The sequence below is a fragment of the Mastomys coucha genome, unplaced genomic scaffold (assembly GCF_008632895.1).
Source record: "Mastomys coucha isolate ucsf_1 unplaced genomic scaffold, UCSF_Mcou_1 pScaffold3, whole genome shotgun sequence".
In the NCBI taxonomy this organism is placed as follows: domain Eukaryota; kingdom Metazoa; phylum Chordata; class Mammalia; order Rodentia; family Muridae; genus Mastomys; species Mastomys coucha.
Window position 1 is genome coordinate 7,426,033 of NW_022196909.1, and position 16,341 is coordinate 7,442,373.

General features: G+C 44.6%; 1 protein-coding gene and 1 pseudogene across 10 annotated transcripts in view; both read left to right on the forward strand.

Annotated features, from left to right (window-relative positions):
* The window catches only part of Ak9 (adenylate kinase 9), a 137,443-nt gene that overhangs the window by 28,667 nt on the left and 92,435 nt on the right, over window positions 1-16,341 (forward strand). For all 10 annotated transcript variants that reach the window (XR_004112534.1, XM_031348417.1, XM_031348419.1 and 7 more), the window contains 7 exons: window positions 4,962-5,060; window positions 8,142-8,281; window positions 8,361-8,541; window positions 10,418-10,562; window positions 12,368-12,475; window positions 12,564-12,662; window positions 16,020-16,159. Coding sequence is in view for 9 of the 10 variants with exons in the window: in XM_031348417.1 (XP_031204277.1) it covers window positions 4,962-5,060; window positions 8,142-8,281; window positions 8,361-8,541; window positions 10,418-10,562; window positions 12,368-12,475; window positions 12,564-12,662; window positions 16,020-16,159 (912 nt within the window). In the remaining variant the exon portion in view is untranslated. The remainder of the gene's footprint in view (window positions 1-4,961; window positions 5,061-8,141; window positions 8,282-8,360; window positions 8,542-10,417; window positions 10,563-12,367; window positions 12,476-12,563; window positions 12,663-16,019; window positions 16,160-16,341) is intronic.
* On the forward strand, window positions 883-4,111 carry LOC116075344 (annotated as a pseudogene).

Here is a 16,341-nt window from a genome sequence, read left to right on the forward strand (position 1 = left end):
AGCACAGCCATGCACTGCAGCGTGACATCAGAGGGAGAGAACACAGCCATGCATATACAAGCCACCAAGGAACACCAACAAGCTGAGCTGGGGCCCAGTTAGTTTAGAGCTTGCCTAGCATGCATGAAACCACAGGTTCCATCCCCTGCACCACGTCCACTGTGTCATGTGGTATATGCCTCCTGCAGTGCCAGCACTCAGGAGGGAGAGACAGGCAGTCCTCGACTCAAAATCATCCTCAACTCCATAGCAAGATCAAGTATAGCTCCTGGTGATGCTCCCTCAAGAGGGAAATGAGTTAGTTTCCTAGCCTGCACAGAGGTGCGTGGTGAACAGGAAATGAAATCCAAGGGCCTGAGTCACACAGCCCTGACTGAAGTCAGCTGTTAGCCTCCTTCTGACTGTGCCACCCACTGGAGATATTTAAGGCCCCCTAGGACTCAGCTGCCATTCTTGCCAGATATGAAGATGTTTTAGAAGACTACAAGATGGATGCAGTTCAGACTGAGTGAGGCAAGGCCATGCCGAACGGCATACAAAAGCATAAAAAATTAAGACTGTATGAAGAGTCCTTATGAAACCTTACTAGATGTAGGTAGAATCCCACCCAGGCTCTAGAGGGCCCTGCTCCTCTGCAGACCTGTAGCCTACAGCACTGCTGGCTGCACTTCTGCCATCAACAGCCACAATCACAGAACAATTACTTTATCTAGAAAACACACCTCATTCAAGTAACCCTACAAGATATTCAGTGATCACTGAGTATCTGCTGTAGGAAGAAAACTGTCATTTTTGACCTTGGACTTCATTTGGATATTCACACAGCCCTAGTCAGACAGTGCTTTGATAGTCTTCCTCCTGAACTGCCTAGAAAGCACTGTAAGCATTGCTCAAAAAGAATCCAGCCTCATGGAGAGAAAGCAGGAAGAAACCCTGAGGGCCACGTTTCTCTCCCGGGAGGTCTGCTTGGCAACTCGGAGCCTGGATCTCTTCCTCCAAAAAGAAAATGCCCACAAAGAGGTTTTTACACCACACATCCTGGCTCTCAGAGAGATGGTTCAGCAAGCCTGCATTAAACTCATGTTTCTCCATCCGGTAGTTTATGGTTGGAAGGCTCTCGTGGAGGAAGATATACTCTGACATTATCATGCTGCTCATGAAGACCAGCAGGAACCAAATGGACACTTTCCAACATTGGGGAGAGCCCCTGCAGGCTCACCTGAAGGCTGGCCTCAAGTCCTATGAGCATCTCTTGCAGTTCCTTCAAGGCCACTATGAACTGAGGTTACAGAGCTACATCAATGGGCCTCACCGTGCCATCCACTTGATTGACTGTAAGAAAGTGGGACGGACATCAGCAGAAGAGACTTCCTGGGCCACATGGCTTGTCATCGCTGCCTTCTCTACCTAGGAGACTTGTTCTGATATCAGCATGGGTTCCTAGACCTGGCCACCAAGAGCCTTGTCAGTGGCACCAAATATGGGAATGCCCTTCAACCAACTGGGCGCTCTCATGGGGAGTAAGTGTTATGATCTGGAAGCCACACATTACTATCAGTGCTGCCTCCATGCTGAAGTGCCTTTTAAAGGAGCTGTGAGGAACCTCAAACGGCTCTATGATCATGGTACAGAAAGAGGTACAGCTGCTTGAAGAGGTGCCCAGGAAGGAAACTGTCTCACAGCCGAAGGCAGTGTTGAGACAACAAAAGGCTTCCGGTTAGCTTCCTCTACCTTCAGAGCCTCCTGCAGCCTAACAGAAAATTCAAAGCCGCAAGGCTTATAGCCCTGTGCCAACTGGTTCTTGATGACTTCCTGTCTCTGTCTTTCCTACCAGCCGAATCAATCTGGCCTGCGCCAGGCTTCCACAGAAGACAAGCCTCCTAAAGGCTATCTGTTTCTTCCGGACTTCCTCATCTTCCACACGGTGTTTCTTTGTCTCATGAATGTGCACAGCCTAAGGAAATCAGGCTCAAAACAGCATAAAGCCAGCAGTCATTTTCACCTTGACTCTCTTCTCTTATCTAATACAACACGTGAACACACGAATCCAGGCTGAGCTGCAGAAGAAGAAGTTGACTTCAGAAGAGGCTGCTCTAAGAGATGGCTGCTGGGACAAAGAGCCTGGAAAGGAACATCAGGATTTTCTATCTCCTGGGCTCCAAAACGGCTACTCTTAGAACAGCCACCAAGTGGTCTGGCATTTGTAGAGAGAGTGAGGCCACTTTTCATTCCTGTTGTGACTCAGATGAGACAGAGGAAGATGGAAACTCATCCTTAAGTGCCCAGGCACAATCAGACACAAGCAGTGAGACATCCCACTCGGACACAACAGATGAAGAAGGGAGTGGGTCCTTGGATTCAGATGAAGTTCACAAGAGTGGAGGTCCATCCACACCTAAAGGCGCTCATTCCAGAAGCAAACTGAAGGCATACGCACCTTCCAGCAGTCTCCTTGATCTCTTGAAAACAACGATTTCTTCTAGCCTGCCAGCTCCTTTGAGCCAAAAACTCCAAGGAATACATGCCTTGCCTTTGGCTACTGTCTTCAGTTATAATGCTCTAACACCTCAACTGATCCAAGCCCTGCTGTCAGCAGTTCCTTGGGCACTGAAGGTGAGATGAGCAGCTTTCCTGAGACAGAATTCCACATGGGTTCCTCTTGGGAGCAGAGGTCCATCATCACCCAGAACAATCTCCAGACCACTCAGTGAAAACTGGACCTTCTTTCTGCAGAGGGACTGTTGCCTCCCATCAAGGTGATCTTGAGCTGGCTCCGCAGCAATCACAGCCTCCTCTTGTCACATTGGAGGAGTGTATGTAGCTTGTGGGGCCACCTCTGTGTGTTGCTGAAGCTGTTGCCCTCAGTGGGAGAGACCTTCAGCATCCAGGCCTTTGCCTGGCTCACCATCTCCAGGACTTGCTGCAGAGCTGTCAGTGGCCACATACTCCCAAGTATAGCTTCAGCTCCCTGAGGACATTGCCCTGTTCCAACAGTATCCTCCTCAAGTGTCTCAGGATAGGGCAGGCTTAGAGCAGGATCCGCCTCAACTCACCAACCAGGAGGAAGTTATTGTGCGTATTTGTTCCTTCAGAAGTTTTGGTTATTTTGCAACAAGACTCCCAGGACAGTTCCTGAGGTTTGACTCTAAGGTGGGCGTCTTAAGGTGGGAGTACACCCTTGAAAGGTCAGAAAGTGCATGTCAGCAACTTCCAAGAACCAAGCTTTCCAAAGACATAGTCCAGCTCTGGCTACAACATGAAGTGGCATTGCTAGGGAAGACTCTTCGAGATCCCCAGACTCAGTCACTGTTGACCTCTCACCTGTTCCCTGACCCCAGGGCCCTCTGTGAGCATCTTCCAGTCATACAGAAACGAGCCACTAATGCTAAGTTTTTTCTTATCATACCCAAGATTGTGGTTGACACACTGTACATCCTAAAATGGGAAGACCGCGGGGCCTTGGTGGCCATCCCTTTTCTAGGGGATGAGTTAAAGCGAAGGGAGCAGTACATCCTCTGCCAGTCCTTTGTGTCCAAGAGGTTGGTGAGGCCCAGGATGACTAAACCAGACTCGATGCCTGGGATCTCTACAGTATTCTTGAGTTCTGCAAAAGTCTGCTGGACTCATCCAGACCAGGGACCCTGGATCCCAGCAGCATGGTGACAATCATGACTGGCATCTGTTTGGAACACCCTAGAAATTTCTCATACCCACTGTGGCTGGTTCTGGGGATGGCGACTGGAGCTGGTGTAGAAATCAAGAATATCCCGAGTTTCCACAAAGAATGGAAGGCGATCAGTTGACATGCTCACACATTCCTGTTCCTTGTGTGGAAATCAAGAATATCCCAAGTTTCCACAAAGAATGGAAGGCGATCAGTTGACATGCTCACACATTCCTGTTCCTTGTGTGGAAATCAAGAATATCCCGAGTTTCCACAAAGAATGGAAGGCGACCAGTTGACACACTCACACATTCCTGTTCCTTGTGTGGAAATCAAGAATATCCCGAGTTTCCACAAGGAATAGAAGGCGATCAGTTGACATGCTCACACATTCCTGTCCCTTGTCTTTCTAGTGCTTGTCACCCAAATTCAACACGCTTCTCTCTTGTAAGCACCTAATGCTGAGACATAGTTGTAATGCTGTACATAGTTATGTCTACCCACAGGTAGAGTTGTAGTGTAACAGCTTTCTGAGGCCTTCCTGTTTCCTGTTTAGCCATCTTGGCTCTGTATTATGCTTCCTCTGGGGAAAAAAAAATCAACATTGCCTCATTGTTTAGTGATCTTCTGGCAAAGCACCAAATTTGCATATCACTTCTGTGTCCAGACACAGCTGCATGAACATTCTGTGACTTAATCAACTCTGTTTTGTGACATTCAACTTTTCTGTATATTGTTTTATTATGGTGGGACTGCATCTATTATTGATACCACACCTCTACCATCTATTAAACTCAAGAATAAAATATTTAAAAAAAATCAAGTATAGCTTGAGATGCATGAAACTTGACCTCAAAAGACCAACGTTATACATATATTTAATTATATTACATATTTATATAATTAAATATATATTATATATTTCTCTATAAAACATTATATAAGATAAATAAATATACTTAAATAATATATGTTCATATAATATATTATGTGATAGATAATATATAATTTTATATAATATATGTAATATATAAGATAATATATTATATTTGTATATATTTATAAATTTTATAAATATTAAATATTAAAATTTACAAATATATTTTGTATCTTATATATTCTCTACAGTACATATTAATATTTAATGCATGTGTGTATATTCTCCAGCAATGCATAGACGCTAGGAAAGACTGAGCGTGTATCCCACGCAGAGTCTCAGAAGAAGCATGAGACCATTGTCATAATGTCTGCCATGCCTGAGTGCCAGTGAATTTATATGTTTGTTCTTTGTATTCAGACAGTCATCGAGCGGCTGAAGTACTTGAACGTGAAGCGAGCAGCTATCATAACCAAGCTTCAGAGTACAGAAGAGGAAATGACTGACATATTAGATACTGTGAGTTCAGCCGACCTGCTTGAAAGCATGCTTGTCCCATGTTAGCTGTATCTCTAGCACGTATCTCCTACGGTCTAAGCTCTCCATAAAGATATCCCTCTGCTCTTCCAGAGGTCCTGAGGTCCTGAGCTCAATTCCCAGCAACCACATGATGACTCACAACCATCTATAATGCAATCTGATTCATTCCTTTGGCGTGCAAGTGTACATGCAGGTAGCGCGCACACACATGTACATAATATATATAATATATAATAAATATATAATAAAATTTTTTTAAAAAGACATCTTGTAGGAAGAGGCCACAGTCTGAGCACAGTATCATTTGTGACACTAACTGCAACAAAACAGAGATGTGTGAATAACAGACACAAACATTGTGATGCATTCTGGGAAGGCTAGCTTAGCCTATGTACATAGAAAATTTTAATATAGTAGAATTATAAGTAGATACCAAAATTCAAATAGGATAATAGTTACAGAAGTCATTTTGAAATGCAACACCACATAACCCGGAGGTCACGGCAGGTCAGTGCAGGTGGGATCAGGTGGGATCTGGTACAGCAGAAGGGTGGTAGGCACAGAGTCTGGAGAAACAAGCTCTGAGAGCCTTTGTGGGCGCTTTGCTTTGATGCCAGGAGTTGTAAAGTGTTCATCAGAATGGCTTATCTCCATGATCCAAAATGAAATTGCTTAGCCAATGAATCCTGAGAGCCTCGTGGGCTGGAGAGATAGCTCAGTTGTTACAAGTGCAATCCACTCCTGAAGAATACCAGATACGGTTCCCAGTACCCACGTGGTGGACTGCAGCCATCCGTGACTCCAGTTCCATACCAAATGCGGTTCCCAGTACCCACGTGGTGGACTGCAGCCATCCGTGACTCCAGTTCCAGGAAATCTGTCCCCTTTTCGGACTGCCTCAGCAGCAGCTGTGGTCCTCACTCCCCCTGGGGATCATAGGCCAATATGGTCTATGAGGGAAAAGGAAGCAGAGAGGGACCGGGGTCGGAAAGCCTTGTGAGTACACAGAAGACACACAGGACAGACAGCCAAAGGGAGGCAGATCAACTTTACTTGGAGGCTTATATAATTGGGGGGGCTGTGGATAGGGACATCCAGGATAGACAGGTCACTGGCTGAAGGCTTAGGGACTGTACTGCCTCATTAGCATAGGGAAGCAGGTCAGAAATCTCAAGGGCCAGCATAATTTAAAAAAAAATAACCTTTAGTCCAACTTCCAGCGTCCCCACAGTCTATAGCAGTCTCAACAATGTTAAAAGTCCAAAGTTCAAGGTCTCTCCTGAGACTCATCAATCACTTAACTGTAATTCCCAAAGCAGCACAGGAAACCAGCTGGGCACACTCCAAACTCTGTGTCTCCAAGTCTGATGCCAAAGCGCTCTTCAGATCTCCAATTCCCTTTTCATCCTTGTTGACTGCAGCGAACATCATTTTCCTGGGCTGTTTTGACTCCCTATTAGCAGGCTTTCCTCAGCAGGTATCTCATGGCTCTAATGTCTCTTAATGTCTTAGGGTATCCAAGACAACTTCAACTTTACAGCTTCTTGTTACAACAACATGTGGGATCCACACATGGTCTGGGCTCCTCCAAAGGGCTGGCATCACTTCTCCAGCTCTGCCCTCTGTAGCACTCTAGGCTCTGGTTAACTCCACTCCACTGCCACTGCTGTTCCTGGTGATCATCCCATGGTACCGGCATCTCCAATACACTGGGGGCTTCCACTGCAACTAGGCTTCACCAATAGCCTCTCATAGGCTCTCTTCATGGTGCCAAGCCTCAACTTCCTTGCATGACCCCTTCAGTCCTGAGCCATCAACTGCAACTGAGGCTGAACCTTCACCAATGGCCTTCCATGGCCTCTCACAGTGCCAAGCTGTCCTGGAACTTGCTAAGTAGATTGACCTTGAGCTCAAGAGATCTGCATGGCTCTATCTCCTCAGTGCTCGGATTAAAGGTGTGCACCACCGTGGCTAGACTTAAGCTTTTCTCTACTTGGAACTTGCTCTGTACCAGACTGGCCTTAAACTCAGAGATCTTCTTGCCTCTGTCTCCTGAACTTGCCTTAAAGTCGCCACTCCATTAATCTGTTTATCTCGTAGAACGTAGGATTCAGCTCCATTTCACTTCCTGGTGCCCCTTCATTACTTGAACCATACATTTCATGTTTTTCCTTTCTCAGCTTGCTCCATTTCGTTAAAAGGCTCTTCATAAGAGTGAACTTTAGTAACCACACAACAGAATTTATACCAGGCTGTTTTGAGATTTCCTCTGTCAAGGCAACTCATAGAAATCTCTTCACCTTAGTCTTAGGCAGACCCTTTGAACAAAGGCAAAAAGCAGCCATGTTCTTCTCCAAAATATCACAAAACAGTCTCTAGGCCACACACTAAAATCCTTCTCCACTGAAACAACGTGGGCCAGGTCTGCACAACTCAAATCCCCCTCAGCACCAATGTCCTCCGTATCCCTACTAGGATGGTCCATTAAGCCCCACTAAAACCATTTCACTGCTACCAGCGTCCCCAGATCCACATTCTTCCAAACAAATCATGGTCAGGGTTATTGCAGCAATACCCAACTCCTGGTACCAACTTCTGTCTTAGGGTTTCCATTGCTGTGAACAGACACAGCGGCCAAAGCAATTCTTATGAGGGACAACATTTAATTGGGGCTGGCTTACAGGTTCGGAGGTTCAGTCCATTATCATCATAGCAGGAAGCATGGCAGTGTCCAGGCAGGCATGGCTCTAGAGAAGGGGCTGAGAGTTCCACATTTTCATCCAAAGGAATCCAGGAGAAGCCAGGCTCCCATGTGGTTAGGAGGAGGGTTTCATTGCCCATCCCCATAGTGACACACTTCCTCCAACAAAGCCACTTCTAATCGTGCCACTCCCTTGGCCAAGTATATTCAAATCACCACACACCCCCAAAGCCAAAATGCACATTCTAAACTGTTCCTTAAATAGTAAAGTGCTGTCAAATAAAGGCCAGCTATTCGGTACAACTGGTTTCTGCAAAGCTTAGGTTCATGTCCCTAAGGATAGTGTTTGTGGTTCGCAGGAAGAGCTGTTCCGTACAGTGTCGTCTTATAAACTCATCGCACCGAGGTATAGATGGCAACGAAGCAAGTGGGCGCGTTCTTGTCCCGTGTCCTTAAAGGATGGGAACATGTATTCAGGAGTAGCAGACTATTCCGTGAGGTCAGTTAGCTTTCCAGAGCCGACATTTCAAAGCTGCCTGTGGTGCTTTCAATTGTTTACTCTCATGATGTGTGTTAAGTTTTCTAGGTAAAATGTACTGCCTTTCTTCTGAAGAGACGTTAAAAGTGTTCTCACTGAACCCCCGACCCTTCCTCCTACCGCCTATGCCACTGCCGCCATGCAAAGTCTTTTTATTTGGACCTGAGCAAGTAGGGAAAACAACGCTGGCCAACCTGATTGCAGAGTACTTCAAAGCAAAGGTAACTATTTGTGGAGCCCTTGTTTTAATCTGTAGAATTTTAGTTGGGCCTGGTTCTCACAACTTTACATGGGGCACTGGGGTTGGTGTGGGGAAGGCATCCCTTGGATTGTCAGAGGCAGTGTTAGGAAGGTAAGCCAGGAGGCCCTGGCGAGAAGGCAGGCGCAATCTTGCCCCCAGGACAAGTCCATGTCAGGACACGCCCACAGTCTTTACAAGCCTCCAACTCATTTGCAAGTTCTAGTCAAACCCAAAAGCACTAACAGAGGTTGGGGAAGAAATGGAGACTAAAAAGGAAAATACAAAGAAGCAATGAAACAAAATTTGAGTTCTTTGCAAAAATAAACAAAGTTGGAAAAAAAAAACAGCCAAAAACCAAAACCCAAAAACCCTCTTAGCCTAAGGAGAAGAAAGAGGGAGCACACTAAGCAACTTCCAAAATAGCCGGGGGCTGGGGGCCGGGGGCGCATGCCTTTGATCCCAGCGCTTGGGAGGCAGAGGCAGGCGGATTTCTGAGTTCGAGGCCAGCCTGGTCTACAGAGTGAGTTCCAGGACAGCCAGGACAACACAGAGAAACCCTGACTTGAAAAACCAAAAGAAAAAAAAAAAAAGAAACTTCCAAAATATAAGAAATACAACAAAAAGAGTCAAGAGAGATGAACAACCATTTCAAAAAGACAATATCTGAGTGGCCAATAAACATGGCAATGCTTGACTTCCCTAGTGACTATGTACATCAGATATTATGAGACACACACTAGCATGGCTAAAATCAGGGAGATTGCTGTAAGAAGAGTTGGGGGGCATGGAATAATAACAACTCCTGTAGTCAGCTGCTGGGGTTGTGGGCTAGTGGAGCTAGTTTGGAATTAGCTACTTATGTTGCAAGAACATACACACAATCTTATGTACCAACAACAGTCCAACCAACCAATTAAATGGATTTCCAGAGCACAAATAGATGCATGAGTGCAAAAGACTCACCCAGCATTGAGTATTGCTCACAACACACGAATCTGAGAGGACCCAAGCCTTCTGTTCCCTGCATTATTCTTCTGAGTCTTTGCCCATTTCAGCTCTTCCACCTGTGACTCTGAGGGGGCAGAGTGTGCATGGACAGGAAGAAAACGAGGAGGCTGAAGCCATGGCTCAGATCTTAAGAGCACTTACTGTTTTTGCAGAGGATCCAGGTTTGGGCCCAGCACCTATACAGCACTGCATGGGCATTCACAACTCCAGTTTCAGACGACCTAATGCCTTCTTCTGACCTCTGAGGGCACCAGGCACACACGTGGTACCTATACATGCACGAAGTAAAAAACTCATATACATTAACTAATTAATTAATTAAACTAATTTTAATTAATTAATTAAAATTATTATTAAGGGTAGGTGGCTGGAGAGATGGCTCAGTGGTGAAGAACAACACTTGCTCTTTCTGGGATCCAAATTCAGCTCCTAGCACACATATCAGGTGGTTCACAACTACCTGAAACTCCAGCTCCAGAGGATCTGACACCTCTGACCTCTACAGACACCTGCACTCATGTGTGCGAGCACACACACACACACACACACACACACACACACACATCCATGCCCCACATACACATAATATAGCTAAAAATAATAAAAATGATGTTTTAAATTTTGAAAATAAAATGGGATTTTTTTAAAATCAGTGAATTCTGTACACAATTCCAAAGATGCCTCAAGTAGTATCTATTTTTAGGAGACAGATAAGTAGGTAGGTAGGTAGGTAGGTAGGTAGGTAGGTAGATAGATAGATAGATAGATAGACAGACAGACAGACAGGAAATGTGTTTTATATTCACAGTGCATCGTGATTACACTAATTGTCTTTATTGCTTCTGCAGGTAATAGACTTCGCCAAAGTTGTTCAGCCACGTTTTGACAGTGCCCGTGAAAAGCTAATAAAAGACACCATAAGTGAAGCCACGGACACAGCTATCAAAGCTGTGAAAGAGAGGATTCTGAATGACATACAAGCCAAAAAGCAAGGTGAGCCATTTTCCAGTTAAAAGCCATGTATCTCAGTGAATGGCTAAGCCAGGTAGCTAAGGGTGGGGCTTCAGTTTGTCCGTTTCAGTATCGTTGCCATTTGTGTGTTTAGATAAGGACTAAATGAATGGCTGAAGGAAGAGAAACTAACTCCCATCCCAAAAGGTTCACTCCTATAACTTTAAGGAAAAGTACTTGTAAATGCAGACATTTACAGATCTTACTTCTTCACTGGTCTACTTACTGGCCAGAGGTGGAACTGTATGACTTTATCCACACTGGTAATTAAACCCAGCCTGCACCTTAGGATGTGTGTTGGTCTAGACCACATGCCTGCCAGCCTTGATAGGATGTGTTGGTCTAGACCACATGCCTGCCAGCCTTGATAGGATGTGTTGGTCTAGACCACATGCCTGCCAGCCTTGATAGGATGTGTTGGTCTAGACCACACGCCTGCCAGCCTTGATACAGCTGAGCTTTCTACGTGGGCATGGTGGAAGCTCGAGTGATGAGTGACCACAGTTCTCTAGTTTTCCTGGTGGCAGGCAATTGAATCACTCTAAAGCTAACCCAGTAAGCACATGAAGACGCTCGAACCCTCGTTCCTAAAACCCAGCTCCCGACCAGTCCCTCACTGCTGCCCATGATATTTTAAGATAAACACAAAAGTAGTCTTTGTTTTTCTCTAAGAAAAATGACAGTTCTAATTTCTTGACAACTTTTGTAATTCATAGAGGGTTTCAGAAGAATTTATATCTCTAGTTGTTTTTATACACATACGTACATACAGTCACACACACACACACACACATATATATGACCTGGAACTATGTAATCCAGGCTAACCCTGAGCTTGAACCTTCAGTCCTCCTTCTCTGTCCAGTTGAGTCCTGAGATCACACATGTGAGCCACCATGCCTGTCATAACACAATAGGCTTGATTCAATATTTAATTGAAATATGTTTTTCAATGTTAACAAATTCAGAAAAATTGAAATCATGTAACTTTTCTCATAATAATGCAATAAAAGTTTTTTAAAAAAAAGAAAAAAGAAAGAGAGAGGGAGGGAGGGAAGGAGAAGAGAGAGGGATGGGAGGAATGGAGGAAAGGAGAGGGAAAAGAAGGAAGGAAAAACAGAAGGGGGAAGGAGGGAGGGAAGGGGAGAGGAAGGGAGAGAAGGAAGGGAGGGAGGGGGAGCATGAAGGAAGAAGGCGCAGACAGCATGGGAGCTGGGTACTACAGTGTTAAGCTGACCTTGTCAAAGTGAAGACCCTAGATTGGAACTTAAATCTCTTTCACGTTTGTTTGTTACAATCTGTAGTAATTTCTTTTACCTGAACTTATGAGAATAAAACATAAGTTTTGAAGCTTTTCATAAAATTTCTTCCCCACTGGAACATACTCTTCCATGAACGTAAAAACCCTGCTAAAATTCACTGACTGTTTCAAGTCCGACAATAAAGTTAGCCTTCTTAATACTTCTCATTTTGGAGCTCTAGTCCCACATATATTTTTAAGAAAATTTTGTCAAGGGAGACTAGTGAGGGTTTGTAAAAATCAGAAAATACGTATAATGAAACAGAGGTTAGCCACCAACAGAGAGCAACTTCCTGTGTCTCGCTTGCTAAGGCCCACCATCTTCATTCGGCCCAAGAAAATATGAGACACAGCCCTTACCGGGGCGGTCAGAACAAGAAGTAAGGCTATCTGACAGGAGGGAGCTGGACCCTGCCATGCTTGCCCGCCTTGCCTCCCGGTCTCCCTCCACAGCTGCCTTCCTTCAAAGCGGCCATTTGTCTTTCAGAGGAGAAAACCTTGAAGGAACTGCAGATGGAGTACTCAAAAAGAGAATATGAGGACTTCGTGACGACCAAAAGTTCCCAAGAGTTACACTCTTCTCTGGAAGACACCGGTAAAGCCGCGCCATGCCGCCAGACCCTGTCCGGGAAGCCTTGCCTACCTTACATTGTGAGCCAATAACCTGTCTTCTTTTGCCACAGCAAGCCCTCAAGGCGCCAGGAAATCAAGCTTCTTAGAGATTGGCCAGGAAGAGAAAACAAAGTCGGAGACCCCCATTCCCGAGGACGAGGATAAAGCTGGTAAGAAAGTGAACTGCCGAGAAAACCTCTGTGAATCTTTGTCCGTTTGTTTTCTTTTTGGCCATCCTTTGAGAGCTCAAAACTTAATATACAAAAGGTAGAAAACCATCAGAAGGGGGAAAGAGCAGATTTCAATGGAACAGCTACAGCACAGAATAGATTTATCAAAGCTCAGAAGAGACAGAGAAAAATGAGGAGTTGCATGTGAGCAGAACCCCAAAAGAGATTAACGTTATACAATCATTATCATATGACTATAAATTCTTTCTTGGAGCCACTCTACTCACGTTTATCTATCCCAGAACCAGAGTGTCATAAATCCATAATTACAGTTGTGGAATGTCATCATGATTGCTTGTGCTCTTTCACCTTATAACACTTTTCTATTCATATGCTAAAATCCTGACAGCATATACGAACATGTGATGTGACATTATACAATTATGTCTATTATGTCATCACACCGTAGCCACAATGCCTAGCATTCTGCCACTTTTGAACAACAGCACACCATGTTAGGGAACATTTTAACCTTTGTTTGAAAGAATTCATAATTTTTATGACTAGATCATGGCTTAGCCATTAGATATTAGTGTGTTTTGTTTTATGAATGTGTGTGTGTGTGTGTGTGTGTGTGTGTGAGTGTGTGTGTGTGCCCCCTATTTTTCAGGGTTTTTTTTCAAAATTGACTAGTTTGTCTACTAAGTTGTCTTGCTATTTTAGAATGAATGGAGGCATTATCCAAAATGAACTAATTGCTTTTCTATTATTGATTTATGTCTTTACTTCTAAGATTTAAACGTTTTGCTCTTGTGTTCTGGTTTTTGTGAAAGTTTTTTGTTAGGTAGATTTTGTTGCTGCTGCTATCAATAATCTGATTACAGTGTGAAGTTAGCTTTGCTTGTTTCCTCCTACTGATTGAAACATACATGCTTTCCCTGATTATTATTATTTTAAGCTAGTAAGAACTGACTGGGCACTGTTAGAAACCCATGTGTGTCGCCCTCTTACACACACACACATGAGCATGAATATACCTTTCCCAGCAGCCACCCACACTTTCAGACCATCAAGTGGCTGCTGGGAGCCCCACCTCTTGATACTGGTGACTTCCCTCAGCAATCTACAGCCTCGTCCTTTCCCTTTGTGGACCAAGTGTCCAGCATAGAAGCAGGTACCATATCTACCCACAGCACGGTACCAGTACTGACAGCCTGTCTCCCTGAGGCCAACTGAGTGGCCATGGCCTCTGGAACTGGAGACTGCTGTCTCAGAAAGGGGATGCTTGCTTGCTTGCTTGCTTGCTTGCTCGCTTGTGATTCGCTGGCAATATATCAAACTAAAATCCTAACTTTGTTACCAGTTATTATCTTTATTTTTTTTTCTGCTGACAGGTATGGTTAGCTGTTTGAATGCTATGGCCCTTATCTGAATTATATGTCCCAAGCGTGAGTTCTGGGTCCCTGAGCCCATACGGAACTCTTCCTCAGAATCCAAGTTCACATTCTTCTAATGCTCAGCTTAAGTTTTCAGCAACGTTTTACCCACAGGTGGAAAGGAAATCAGTGGCATATCTGCAATTAGCAAGAAGTCCTGAGGCCTTCATCAAGAAAAGAAGTAGAGTTCAGACAAGGGTAAATTAGTGTCTGGTAATTTGGTGCTCTTAAACATGGTCTTCCAAGAAATCAGTGTCTCTATTGGAATTTAGAAGGAAAAATATATGATTTTAAAAACAAAACAAAAAACTCTCTCTCTCTCTCTCTCTCTCTCTCTCTGTCTGTGTGTGTGTGTGTGTGTGTGTGTGTGTGTGTGTGTGTGTTGGGAATCAAACCCATGACCTTGCTTATTCTAGGTAAACCCCTCTTCCCTGAGCACTCTCAACTTACCTTGTCTTTAAGGGGTACTATAACATGAACAACTGGACATGCATGAACACAGGAAAAATAACACAACACATTGTTTTGGTGAGACGAGCATTTGGAAAATGGATGTTCTGCCAGGCTTGGTATGTGGCTTCTATGGTAACCAAAAGCAAGAAATAAAAGCTGACTCTCATTTAGCTGAGTTCTCTTCAAGAACTGCCAGGAGCTGAGGAGATGGCTTGGCGGTTAAAGTACCTGAGCCACAAGCGTGGGGACCAGAGTTCAGATCTTCGGAACCCATGCAAATGCCTCATGGGGTAGCAGTGCCACCTACAATCCCACCCTCAGATGACAGAGACAGAGGCTTGCCAGAGCAAGCTGGCCAGTGAGACTAGCCATGCCAGGGAGCTCTGGGTTTTACTAAGAGAAGAGGAAGATAGTTCCCAACCTCAACCTCTGGCCTCCACACTCATGTACATACATATCCACACACACACACATGCCTATACATATGTGCCTAATGCACACACATTAAAATGGAAAAGGAAAAAGAATACAAAAGAGTTATTGGGAAAGTTGACAGCAACAAACAACAACAACAACACCTACCCTTGCCCAAACCTGTTTGAGTCTTATTAACTCTCCAAGCCATAGGGAGGGTTGGGAAATACACATTTCTATCTGAGCACGTGAGTGGCCGCAACACAAAGAATGTCATCGTTGCTGTTAAGGGAGAGGAGAGAATGGCTGAGAGAGAACAAGGCAGCATGGCCCTTGTGCCATCTTTACCTGGCTCTTCTCCCCCCTTTCCTCATGGATCTTGACTCTTCTGTTCTGCATCTCAGGGAACTGTGTCTTTCTCCCCTGAGCACATTTTAAGGCAGAGAGAGCAGGAAGCAACTGCCCTTTGAAAGCTTTAGAGCCAAGAGCCACTGTGCTCTGGACCAGAGGTTCTGGAGGCCTACAGCAGCAGCGACTCCCAAACAAGACTGGAAATCTTGGAAGCAGGCGGGTGAGGGAACTGCCAAGCCTCTACCTCACTGGAGGGGTAGATCCATAGTTAAATGGGAGAGTCACCTGGAGCCCTCGCAGCCCTGCCAGCAAACATCAAGCCCGTCCCAGTTTCTTCCCAACCAGCTCCAGCTTGCCTGCCTCCTGCCCAGCTCAACCTCTCTGGACTCTTGTTTGTGAGTGGAAGCATCCATCTTGTTGATTGGCTCCCTCCCTCCATGCTTTTCTTTGCCTTCACTCATGGATGCTCTAGCCCCTCCCCTGCATCCTTGGCAGGTCCTTCCTTAATGTGATTTTCATACTGACGCCCAGGCTTCTTGTCACTGCCTCTCTCCTTTGCGATTCTGTCACCAATGGTCCTCCTCCCATCTTCCAGCAGGTACTAGAGTAACACAAAGTCAAGACTTTCCTTGTCACAGATTACAAGTGTCCCCGAGCCTGGGAAAGAAATGTAGGTTAATTCATTTGACTTTAATCTCCGCAGAAATGTTGCTAGAAGAGGTGACTGAAAAACACCCAGAGGTCTTCTCCATGTTAGAGGGTACTCTGAGACATGTCAAGGAGTTGAACTTTGAGCAGCCATATGAGAAACAGGCTGAAATACTGGAGGAGATCATCAAAGAGGTGAAAATTTTTATTTATTTTATTATTATTATTATTATTATTATTATTATTTGTTTTTTTCTTTTTTTAACTTTTATTGCATTATGATAAGAAAAGTTACATGATTTCAATTTTTCTGAATTTGTTAACATTGAAAAACATATTTCAATTAAATATAATTGAATCACATTCTTGTTTCCCTT